The 13,896-nt window shown below is 32.6% G+C and overlaps 1 protein-coding gene across 1 annotated transcript; it reads left to right on the top strand.

Moving 5' to 3' along the window:
- LOC109342553 lies at window positions 1,603-2,402 on the top strand. Its single transcript, XM_019580520.1, has one exon. The coding sequence runs from the start codon at window positions 1,666-1,668 to the stop codon at window positions 1,933-1,935; it is 270 nt and encodes an 89-aa protein (XP_019436065.1). The 5' UTR covers window positions 1,603-1,665; the 3' UTR covers window positions 1,936-2,402.

Below are 13,896 nucleotides of genomic sequence, written 5' to 3'. Positions count from 1 at the left end.
ATGGAGATATTTTCTAGACTAGGTCCCGTGACTGTTTCCTTCTCACATTGATGAGGTTTTTCCACATTAAAATTCTTATTGTTATTCTTCTACTCTTCTCTATTTTCTTTATTCACTTGTCGTTGTCGCTTCTGCAAACGCCTATTTTGCATCATGCCAGTTCACCTTCGTTTCTCCCTCTATACCGTACTTTTTTTCTGCATTATTATAGTCTATTTTTATATCCAAACTACTAGTTATATCCCTTTTCCATCCCTTGCCTCTACTTTACCATAGGTAGAAAAACATACGATGTCACATTATAAATAATAGAGATCAGTAGGGATGCAACAGGGCAAACATGCACACGTGGATCTTTCCCATACCCATATCTGTACTATTTTTAGATATCTCACCAGTTTTAAAGTTTCAATATATATTTACATATTTTATAATAATTAATATATATAAAATAATTATTACGTGAAAAATAAAATTTATATACATATTAAATTTATCATATATTTTAATCAATAAAATATAATTATAAAATAATACAAAAATAAATAAAATATAATTATAAAATAATGATAAAAATGTCATATATATATATTTTTGTTTAATTAAAAAATAAATTTATAAATATGCTCACCCATAAGTTTTTTTGTAGGCACCTGTTATGAGTATTTTAGCGGATACCCACGAGGCGAGTATTTTTGCCATCTCTAGAAAGCAGTAGTATATTATCTCTATATAAATTTTTATATCAATATATAGATACTACATTCTTAGTTTAATAAGAAAAACTTTATTTAGAGAAAAATATATGCATTGTTTATGTAAGAGATTTTTATATTATCATTAATCATTTGTATTTAATTGTTATTAACTTTTAAACATAAGTAATATAAATGTATTGACATAAGTAAAGTTAGGTGTTAAATTAAACCGAATACTCAATAGAAAATACTGTCACGTCACGGAGAAGGTTAGACTTCTAGCTGTTATTGGAATGAGTAGTTTAATTTTATAGTGTATTTTAAAGGATGTAATATAGTTTTTCAATTTTATTTCTCTTAACTGCTTACTCTATCCATATTTTATTTATCCATCCTAGTTCCCAATTCCTACTTTAAATAAAAAATAATACTGAAAACGCGTTTTAGGATAAGGTACCAGAAAAGAGGAGAGTTTAGAATCTTTTATTATCGGTGACAGTAACTGAGAAGTGGTCCAACTCGTGAAAAATACTTGATGCCCATAATTTAAGTACATTTTTAGGATATTTGTAAACAATAAAAATTGAGATTTAAATAATAATAAACATGTAGAAGAGCACCATAGTATGGCTAAAAACAATTATACTTGCATGTAGTAACATATCTTGTAGGATAGCTGATATGCACGCCTAACTAAAACCAAGTTCTTTTGTATTTTTTATAACTTCCAAAACCACTACACAGCCTCTGGTTCCCCCAAAACCAAGTTTGTAACCAGTTTTATTCAGTACAACTCTTGCTTATAGTATCTTTTCTCTTACTCTACTCTTCTTATAAATAAGAGCTACCAACTCAGAGGTTTTTCCAACAACAAACTGCACTACCGACAGTACTATATTCTCTCCTTTCTCAATTTATATAACACAACATCTTAATTAGTTTTCACTATCAGTGTGATCATCACAAAATGAGTTGTGCAACAAACAAAGCATGGGTTGTGGCTACCAGTGTTGGAGTTGTAGAGGCTTTGAAGGACCAAGGTCTGTGTAGGTGGAACTATGCTTTAAGGTGTGCTCATCAGCACCTTAAAAACCATGTTAGATCTTTTTCTCAAACAAAGAATATCCCTAGTACTTCTTCTACTCTTGTTTCAAGAAAATTAAAGGAAGAGAAGGCCAAGCAGAAAGAGGAGTCCTTGAGGACTGTCATGTACTTAAGTTGCTGGGGTCCCAATTGAAATAGTCACATAATTCATCCATCCCCAACGAACACAACGAACTGGGTCGCTGTGATTCGCGACTTAGATGAATCTAAACCTAGGAGAAGAAACACAGCATCCATAGAGACAGGAGCAGTGAACAAGAGAAGAAACTGAGGGCAGCATATCAACTAAGTATATCTCTAACGTACGGATATTTGACATGATAACATATCATGTATTACTTACTCATATATAAAAGAGAACCGAGTGTAGGTTACTATGAATGAAACTGAAGAACAAAAGTAGCATAGACATTTTATGATGAGATGCTTTATATAATTAGTGATGATGGATTATATGAATATTTGTAATGTCAAATTCCAATGAAAGTTTGTGTTCCTTTGTGGTTGAATTCTGCAACTCTTGTAACTGAAAAGTTTTAGTTTTTAGACAAAAGATACAAATGTATATATCAATAAAAATCACGTCAGACACTTGTTATCCATATTGCTTATTGCTCTTGGGTTGGAGAGTGTTTTAAATTATAATTGTGGTCACCATTATGATCGTGATTGTAATTGTGGTTATAGTTGTAGTTATTATGATTGCGGTTGTCAGTTATTGTGGTCGTTGTGAGGTGGATTGCAACGGTAGCTGTGTAAATTATTTTGTAATGCAGCCCCATCAGTATGATTTAATGTCATACTACAATTGTGGTGTGATGCAGTTGTGGCAATCACACAACCACAATATTGTGACTGCATCATGTGATGTAGTCCGTAATTTGAATGACCGGTGACATTCAAAGGATAATGAGATAGCAGTATAGCACTATTCTTCATACAATACAGTAGACCATGAATGAATTGAATCAATTCCAACCGGTGACCATATGTTCTATATTTCTATCAATCAATAAGGGCTGATTAAAAACACTTGACCAGAAAAGTCTCTGTATAAACGTGTTTCCTTATACCATTAATTGAAGGAGATAGCAGAGATATTATAAAACTCAATTATATTGGTATTCTTGGTTTCACTTTTTTCCCTTTTTCTCACAGCTCATATTTTCCTTCGCTTGATTTACAATTACCTTTACTTAAGTTTCACTTTGCCTTATCTAGGGGTTTCACTTTCAACAACAGCATTTACTGGTATATATGGTACTTTTTGGTGACTGCCTTACAATGAACTTAGCTCCGAATTATCTCAATTGATGGCATGAACCAACAACAGCATTTACTGGTAAATATTTAAGTAGGATTCGGTGGTACATGGATAAAATATAATAGAATGGAAATGATAGCAAGACATTAAAATATTAATTTGGTTCTTGTTGAACATTAGCTAAAAGAAGAAGTCACATAATTCATTTTTATTCAAGAATATAATTTGCTTAACTAATAAAAAAACACTAGAATTGAAATGATTTTGCTTCGTGCTTTTAATTCATAGATTACCAAACTATATCAGCTTCAACTCTTTGTTCTGATGTGTTATAAACCAGAATTGAAATGTAACACATCCTTCGAGTGCTATTTTTTAAATAAAGATCAGCATGTATGGTTCATGCCATCAATTGAATTGAGTAGAATATTTGTTTCATAAGTCAAATATATTATTTAGAATGCAAAGAGGTAGTCAAACCTAAATATAACTAGAGAAATGAAGAAACCTCTTAGACTTTGTTTGTGAGTTAGATTTTGAACGTGAAAGAAATAAAAGAGAAGATTTCAAAGCTATCTCATAAATATTATTTTGTAGCTTTGAGATGTTTCAATTCTTTTAATTCTTCTCCAAACTCCAATTATCAAATTGACCTTAAATGCTAAGGATGGGGATCACCTGTCCCATTTGGTGTCCCCATCCAATCAGAGAATTTTATTTGATTAAAAATAAAATTTAAATAACATAAATTAATATTTTTACGCTATTCTATAATCTTTCATTGGCTTGGTACATGGGGACGGGAATTTTTGGGACAGAGGATCCCCATCCAAACACTAAACCTTAACGTATCAGGATAGGCCAATCACGAGGAAAGAGAAAAAAATAACAGAACTCTTCCCAATAATATTAAATCATGAGTTTATTACCAAGTGTGCATCAAGCCCACAACAAAAGTCCAACTCCCTATTATTGAAAATCATATTGTGTCCTTTAACAACACATCAAACCATAATGTTATGATCATCTTCATTAATGGAGAGTCAAGAGTTGTTAAAGATAATATCTTATAATATTAGAGGTTTGGGAGGGCGGTTGAAGAAAAAGACGATAAAAGACTTGGTTAGGAAGTATAAACCAGAATTCTTATGCATTCAAGAAACTAAAGCTCAGAATATTGACAGTAAGTTGTGTTTATTTTTGTGGGGGATGAAAACTTTGATTGGGCTTTCAAGCCGTCAGAAGATAACTTTGGAGGTATTTTGAGTATCTAGAATAAGAATTCATTTGTAGCAGAAGACATCATGAGATTGTTCATATCATGACTATTTACTGCCCATGTGATATGAATGGAAAGCGTAAGTTTTGGGAGGAAGCTAAATCTGCAAAGTTGGGTGATTCTAGTAATCTATGGTGTTTAACATGTGATTTTAATTCAATTCTCCACCAGGATGAGAGAAAAGGATTTGGTATTCGAGATAATGGAAGGGAATGTGAAGAATTTAATTAGTTTGTCCATGATATGGAATTGTTTGATTTTGCCGCTCTGTGGGAAGAAATTCACTTGGTTTCTATCCAACGGAAAGGCAATGAGCAAGATCGACAAATTTCTAGTGAATTACGGTTGGATGGTTTCATGGGGCAATTTGGTTCAACTAGGTCTCCCTATGACTCTTTCGGATCACTGTCTCATTGTGCTCAAAATTGATGATTCATATTGGAGCCCAACACTTTTTCGTACAAATAATTGTTGGCTTTCATACCATAGTTTCGGTAAATTTGTAGCTGATGAATGGAAGAAATTAGAAAGCAATGGAAGAGGATCTTTGTGTTAGAGAAACTAAAGAAACTAAAAGTGGTCTTAAAGAATTGGAACAAGGATCAGTTTGATATGTTGGATAGAAAAATTGAAGATCAAGTGAAAGTTATAAATTATGTTGATGTAAAAGATAACAATGGTATTATATCGGAGGATGAAGTCAATTCGAGACGTTTGGCTACTACTGAACTTTGGCGCCTCTCAAGAAAAAAGAAAAACATTTTATTGCAGAAAACTAGATATAGATGGATTCATGAAGATGACTCTAATTCAAAAAAAATCATTTGTCTATAAATAAAAACAGGGGGCTCGAGAAATTCAAAGGATTGACAATTGATGGGGAATGGATTGAAGACCCAACTAGAGTTAAAAATTACATTGACTCTTATTTTGAGGCAAAATTTGAGGGGTGCACTGAGTGTAGACCTTCTCTAGATGGTATTGATTTCAATAGACTGTCTGAAGGGGAAAATGCCTTCCTCACTGCTAAGTTTGGGGTAGAAGAGATCAAGGAAGCAATTTGGAGTTGTGATGGTGATAAAAGCCCTGGACCTGATGGATACAACTTTACATTCCTTAAGAAGTTCTAGGAATGTCTTAAGGATGATTTAATCAAGGTGTTGAAGATTTCTATAGGTTTGAGAATTTGTCTAGAGGATGTAATGCTTCTTTTATTGTAATAATCCCAAAAAATAATTGTCCACATAGTCTCAGTGAATACAGACTCATCTCTCATTGGTTGCATTTAGAAGATCATCTCCAAGCTTCTAGTTGCTAGACTTGAAAAAATGATTCATTTGGTCATTTCATATTGTCAGTCTGCTTTTATCAAAAGAAGATTCATCATGGGTGAGGTGGTGGTTACTACTGAGATTATTGATCAAGCTAGGAAGAATAAAAAAGGTGATTGCTTCATACTCAAAAGTCAATTTTGAAAAAGCCTACGACTCGGTGAAATGGGATTTCCTTCTCTATATGATGGATAGGTTGGATTTCTGTCATACATGGAGGATGTTGATTAAAAATTTACTTCATTCAAACTCAATTTCCATTTTAGTTAATGGGAGTCCAACTAAAGAATTTTCCATGGCGAGAGGGAATTTTTGGGACAGAGGATCCCCATCCAAACACTAAACCTTAACGTATCAGGATAGGCCAATCACGAGGAAAGAGAAAAAAATAACAGAACTCTTCCCAATAATATTAAATCATGAGTTTATTACCAAGTGTGCATCAAGCCCACAACAAAAGTCCAACTCCCTATTATTGAAAATCATATTGTGTCCTTTAACAACACATCAAACCATAATGTTATGATCATCTTCATTAATGGAGAGTCAAGAGTTGTTAAAGATAATATCTTATAATATTAGAGGTTTGGGAGGGCGGTTGAAGAAAAAGACGATAAAAGACTTGGTTAGGAAGTATAAACCAGAATTCTTATGCATTCAAGAAACTAAAGCTCAGAATATTGACAGTAAGTTGTGTTTATTTTTGTGGGGGATGAAAACTTTGATTGGGCTTTCAAGCCGTCAGAAGATAACTTTGGAGGTATTTTGAGTATCTAGAATAAGAATTCATTTGTAGCAGAAGACATCATGAGATTGTTCATATCATGACTATTTACTGCCCATGTGATATGAATGGAAAGCGTAAGTTTTGGGAGGAAGCTAAATCTGCAAAGTTGGGTGATTCTAGTAATCTATGGTGTTTAACATGTGATTTTAATTCAATTCTCCACCAGGATGAGAGAAAAGGATTTGGTATTCGAGATAATGGAAGGGAATGTGAAGAATTTAATTAGTTTGTCCATGATATGGAATTGTTTGATTTTGCCGCTCTGTGGGAAGAAATTCACTTGGTTTCTATCCAACGGAAAGGCAATGAGCAAGATCGACAAATTTCTAGTGAATTACGGTTGGATGGTTTCATGGGGCAATTTGGTTCAACTAGGTCTCCCTATGACTCTTTCGGATCACTGTCTCATTGTGCTCAAAATTGATGATTCATATTGGAGCCCAACACTTTTTCGTACAAATAATTGTTGGCTTTCATACCATAGTTTCGGTAAATTTGTAGCTGATGAATGGAAGAAATTAGAAAGCAATGGAAGAGGATCTTTGTGTTAGAGAAACTAAAGAAACTAAAAGTGGTCTTAAAGAATTGGAACAAGGATCAGTTTGATATGTTGGATAGAAAAATTGAAGATCAAGTGAAAGTTATAAATTATGTTGATGTAAAAGATAACAATGGTATTATATCGGAGGATGAAGTCAATTCGAGACGTTTGGCTACTACTGAACTTTGGCGCCTCTCAAGAAAAAAGAAAAACATTTTATTGCAGAAAACTAGATATAGATGGATTCATGAAGATGACTCTAATTCAAAAAAAATCATTTGTCTATAAATAAAAACAGGGGGCTCGAGAAATTCAAAGGATTGACAATTGATGGGGAATGGATTGAAGACCCAACTAGAGTTAAAAATTACATTGACTCTTATTTTGAGGCAAAATTTGAGGGGTGCACTGAGTGTAGACCTTCTCTAGATGGTATTGATTTCAATAGACTGTCTGAAGGGGAAAATGCCTTCCTCACTGCTAAGTTTGGGGTAGAAGAGATCAAGGAAGCAATTTGGAGTTGTGATGGTGATAAAAGCCCTGGACCTGATGGATACAACTTTACATTCCTTAAGAAGTTCTAGGAATGTCTTAAGGATGATTTAATCAAGGTGTTGAAGATTTCTATAGGTTTGAGAATTTGTCTAGAGGATGTAATGCTTCTTTTATTGTAATAATCCCAAAAAATAATTGTCCACATAGTCTCAGTGAATACAGACTCATCTCTCATTGGTTGCATTTAGAAGATCATCTCCAAGCTTCTAGTTGCTAGACTTGAAAAAATGATTCATTTGGTCATTTCATATTGTCAGTCTGCTTTTATCAAAAGAAGATTCATCATGGGTGAGGTGGTGGTTACTACTGAGATTATTGATCAAGCTAGGAAGAATAAAAAAGGTGATTGCTTCATACTCAAAAGTCAATTTTGAAAAAGCCTACGACTCGGTGAAATGGGATTTCCTTCTCTATATGATGGATAGGTTGGATTTCTGTCATACATGGAGGATGTTGATTAAAAATTTACTTCATTCAAACTCAATTTCCATTTTAGTTAATGGGAGTCCAACTAAAGAATTTTCCATGGCGAGAGGCTTAAGGCAAGGGACCCTATTGCACCTTTCCTTTTTCTTATTGTTGTTGAAGGTCTTAGCAGCATAATGAGAGCATCAGTTTCGAAGAACATTTTTACTGGGTATAAAGTTGGTAAATATGATGTTGTTGTCTCTCACCTACAATATACAGACGACATCCTTCTTATCGGTGTGAATTTTGAGCATAACATTTTGGTGCTTAAAAGTATTCTGAAATGTTTCGAATTGGCATTCGGGTTGAAAACTAATTTCCACAAAAGCAGCTTCATAGGTCTTAAGTCAAATTGAGACTTTCTTCTGAAGGTAGTTGATATGTTAAATTATGTTGTTGGTTCTGTTTCATTCAAATTTCCGGGGATTCCTATTGGTGCTAACCCTAAAAGGCTCTCTACTTGGTCTCCTATCATCGATAAATTCAAAAAGAAATTTTCTCTTTGGAAGCATAAGCTCTTCGGTAGTCGAGTAACTCTTCTTAAATCGGTATTATGCTCTTTACTTATTTATTACTTTTCTTTTTTAAAGCCTCGATCTCTATTATTAATGTGATTGATAAAATTCAAAGACGTTTTCTATGGAGAAATGAGGAGGAGAGAAAAGGCATTCATTGAGTAAGATTGAAGAAGGTGTGTAGGCCAAAAGAGGAAGGCGGTCTTGGGATTGAAAACTTGTGTGTGTTCAATTTAGCTCTTTTAGGTAAATGAAGGTGGAGATTATTAAGTAAGAGAGATGCTCTTTGGGTGAAAGTCTTAAGATCTAGATATAGGGATAGATTTTTGAGTAGTGGAGAGGATGGTGTTCTTGATTACTTAAGGAGGGTGTTCTTGATTACTTCAGGAAGGGTTCATCTTGGTGGAGAGAATTAGGAAATCTTAGTCAAACCGGGGAAGGGATTAGTTGTGGTTGGGTAAAGGATGGTCTTCGTAGATCTTTAGGTTGTGGTTCCTCTATTAAATTATGGACTGACAATTGGATGGGGAGAGATTCCCTCAAATTTTCATTTCTAAGATTATTTCAGGTGGCTTTGGATAAAGATGCAACTATTGACTTCTTGGGTTCATGGAGTAATAGGACTTGAACCTAGAATCTTATATGGAGAAGGAACTTGTTCGCTTGGGAGGAAGAGAAGTATGTTGATTTTAAAAAAATCATAAATGACCTTCAACCTAAACAACACATTGATGGTACATGGATTTGGTTACATGACAAAGGTGAGAAGTACTCGGTCAAGAGTGCATACCAAATTTTGCAAAATGAGGAAGAAAGATGCGATTTTCTTTTCTTCAAAAAGCTTTGGAAGTGTAATGCTCCATCAAAGATGAAGTGCTTAATATGGAATATTGCATTGGATGAAATACCAACTAAACTCAATATAGCTCAAAGAGGAGGTTTAGGAGTACAAGACCTTCTTCAGTGTGCTCTTTGTGGTAAGTTGGAGGAATCTACGAGTCACTTGTTCTTTTCTTGCCCAATATCTTATTCTACTTGACAAAACCTCTATTCTTGCTTTGGTCTTACATCCGTTATTCATAATGAAGTAAAGTCTCATTTCTCAATCCATGAATGCTTGTTATGGATGGACAATGAGAAAAACATTTATGGATGGCTCATTGGTTTGCTACAATTTGGACATTTGGCATGTTCGGAACAAAATGATTTTTGAGAACTTGAGATTTCACCAACATGAGTTATGAAACTCATTTTAATTCATTCTTGGAGTTTTTTTTAATGCATGCTTTCCTTTCTTCTCTTATTCTATAGTGGAATGGATAAACAAACTTTCAAATTGTCTTCTTTTTTGTTAGTTGTAGATATTTAGTTGATATGAGTACCACTTGTTCTCCTAAGTTTTATTACCTAAAGTATAAAAAATATCTAACTAGGCCGTAGTATTGGTCATTCATTCACGTGCATGCACGTGATGCTCATCCCGAGGATATGAAGCAAATGCTGATAGGACAACAGGCCCATGAATCAGCCATGAAATTTCTACGTGTCACGATACTACAATTCAACGTGTAAGTCAGTGACTAGTGCATGACATAAAACCACATTCTATTGCTTCCCAAGTTCACATTTCCTCTATAAATAACCTCCATTCTTATTTGCAAATTCCAATTCACTAAGACATTAACGTTTAAATCCTAACCTGAGGCAAATAAGTAACAGGAAAATCTGCAACATATAGAAGAAAAAAAAAAGCAAGAGTTACATGAACCGTGTTTGCATGGCAGCTATTGTGGCCGTAGCACAGGGCCACATTGATCCAGGCCATAAGTTGAAGACGGCCTTCAACCCTATTCACCAAAACATGACTCGTTTATTCTCCGTCAGAGGCTTGTTGGACCCGAGGCCGAACCTCGCCGGAGCTGCGAATGGTAACAGCTCAGGCGTGGAAAACATACAGAGACAAGTGATGTACATGAATTGCTGGGTTCATGGCTGAGTCATGATATAAGATGGTAGAGGTTGGGTGGGACTTAGCGAATGAAATTATGGATGGTCGAGGTTAGTGATTGCCTTGGGTATGGTAGGGTGGTGGCGATGAAGGCGGTGGGTAAATGGCACAGGTCGTTGCAGAGACAGTGGGTTGGGTAGAGGATGGTGGTGGGTGGGAAACGTTAGAGTCACAATTATGGTTAATGAGGTTACCGTTATTGCCGCCGTTCCGATATGCAACAATCATGTGATCATACTTTTGCGCTACATCCCTATACGTCTTAATTTGATGCGCGGCCCAATGTGTCAAAAACTTATGTAAAGATATACCTAATATCTCATATTTAAGGATGATTGAGTTTTTGTTATCCAGAACAATTGTTTATAATTAAATTAATTTTTAATATGTTTGTAAATATTTTCCTCTACATATATGTCTTTGGTATATATATATTATTTGTTTTCGTGAATTTTTAATGTGATATTTATATGCTATTGATATAAAGATTTATATGTAATTATTGTGTTATTCATTATCAATTTGAATTATCTTTTAAAAAGTCAATGCAGTAAAATTATATAAAATTCATATTGAATTTGTATGGGACTGAAGAGGGTGATGCACGTCTATATTTTCACAATCTATTGAATTTTAACTTTTAATGGAAGATAAGAGTATTCAAAGTCTATTTACTTCACTTTAAAGAGGGGAGGCCCAAACATGAAGAGGTATATATATATATATATAGCAAACCACTCATACACCAGTCTGAAGAAAAAGTGTACAATTTCTACCAATGATAATATACAAAAACCAATTGCGAACTATTATCAAGTCTAGCTTCCCCCAATAATAATAAAAATGTTATTAAAACTACTTCCATTGCACAGCAATTAAATATATTGTTTCCCAACTTTGTCATGAAAACAAGTAGGGTGAATAACAAAATGACGGATGAGTGCACCCTTTCCATTCTCCTTAGAGAAAGAAATGTATATTATTATATTATTCATCATTCATTTTTATACATACTCTTAAATAAAAGAATTACAATCAAAAAGTCATTTTTATATTATTCATCAATAACTATGTATAAGTTTTTATTGTATAAATATCACACTCTTTTTATATATGAAAAGTCATTTTAGGTACACCTTTCAATCAAATGAAGTCCAATACTAGAATAAGATGAAAAGTCCAGTCCCACCTTCAACTCAAGCTCCATTGGCTGTGAATCCATCAAAAACAATAATAATATAATGAACTGATGTGACAGTAATATTATAGTTGGAGCCACCACCATAATTATATTATGATGGAATGTAATACAGAATAAATGATCTATTGCATCAAGCTACAGTGAACTGTATTTATAATGGATTGAATTTAAAAATATTACTTTAAGTCACACAAAAATTCACATTATAATTTATAATTTAGTCTAAATGACTACAATTACATTAATAATGGGATAATTAATTTTATACAAATTGAACAAAATTAAGTGAAGCAATATTATATTTTCTAGACTTCTCTTAATTTTATTCACATACAAAACATAGCTTTTCTGTAAAAATATCATTCCAAATTGTTGACATTATTATAATGCCTTTGAAAGTGAAGTTATTTCACAAGTTTAAGAAAATACTTGGAATAATATGTGTAGGATAAAGATAATATCTTCCACTTACTTGGGATATCTACCCATTAGCTAGGAGTTTTGAGATAAGACATAATTTTGTTATTTTTAGTTGATAAATTTACTTGATTAGGAAGCAAATAAATTTACTTGTTGGGACTATAAAGGGCTATATTCCCTACATAAATAAAATTAAGAATAAATAGTCATTTTAATCTCTTGTGTTTTTTACTTTATCAATTTAATCTTAAAATTGAATTTTTTTTATAACACATGATAGAGATTAATTTAATCATCATTTGAAAAGATGTACATCCCAGATAATTGAAGCTTCCACTCACCAGGTGTCACGTGAAGCCATCCTCAGCCCATACAGGCCCATCCATCAGCCATGAAGCTTCAACGTGTTACATCACTACAGACTAATATATGGCCCAAAAATACAAAAAAAAGTAATAACTGAATAAAGAAAGAAAGACCAGTTACCTGTATAATAACGTTCATGATCAGGATTGTCCTATAGTTGAAGGATCACATTATCCATGCATAAAATAGTAGTCCATGCATTCTTTTGTTTTTTTAAAAAATTTCATATTTAATTTTTATTTTAAAATTTTAAGGCATTATTAAAAACTATTATGAAGTATGGCGAGGAATTGAGTAATGATAGTTTTATTAAAAAAATCAATATTTTTTTAGAATACTTTCTCGGGCTGAGCCTATAATAAATGGGCAAAATAGTTTATCACGAAATGGACCCTAGACCCGTGAGAAAGAGACAGCAACGTCAGAATATTTTTCAAAAATAAATAAATGGCGATGGCATTTGGTGAAATAGGGGCTAGTCATCAATGTCCTTTTCGTATAAATCTACCACGTCTTCTACCTACTCTATTTCTCCTCTCATATCATCAATGTTATTAGAGTAAAATATTTATTTTGTGAGGAACTAGACTTAGATTGTAAGATAAATCAATCAATTCTTGAGAATAGCTCTTTTTTAAAGGAATTTAAAATGGATTAGTTTCTTATAATAGGTGAATGAATACAATTTGTTAAATCAAACAATGCTCACTTTATTACTTAAGGAAAAAAATATTTTACTTTTTTTCTTTTACCCATTTTTAATTAATTAATAAATTTAATATAAAGTGAGCAAATGAAAACTATCTAAAATACATTAAAATCTCATTCAATTTAATTAATAAGCAAAAAAAATCTTATTTGTTTACTTTATACTCAAGTTAAAGGAGATTTGGAATTTAAAATCACATATATAAGATATAAATATAAAAATTAAATTAGAGCTAATCCATGTTGGGTCACTAAATAAGTTAAACCTCACATATTTATTTGTGCTGTCAAAAATAAACGTCCCAATTCTAGTGAATAACTTTATTGGATGTCATTTTCATATTTGATATACATCTACCATATACTATAAAATAAAGATATACAAGTGATATATATATACATGATCAATTCAATTATAAATGATTTTAATTTATAAAATATTGTATCTAAATACTTAATAATCATATTATCTACGACTTTTCATAGCCTCTATACATCTCTAAAAAATAAAATAGACCAACTTTAATTTGATAAGTCTCCGGATTGAGGTATTTAATGACCTACTCCACACATGCACAAATAATTTGATGCATGATTCTACAAAAAAAATTTAATGATAGAAATTAATTTAATTTTCCCCTTAATACATTT

Source organism: Lupinus angustifolius, chromosome LG03, assembly GCF_001865875.1.
Source record: "Lupinus angustifolius cultivar Tanjil chromosome LG03, LupAngTanjil_v1.0, whole genome shotgun sequence".
NCBI classification, from domain to species: Eukaryota; Viridiplantae; Streptophyta; class Magnoliopsida; order Fabales; family Fabaceae; genus Lupinus; species Lupinus angustifolius.
This window is presented reverse-complemented; position numbering and strand designations above follow the sequence as displayed.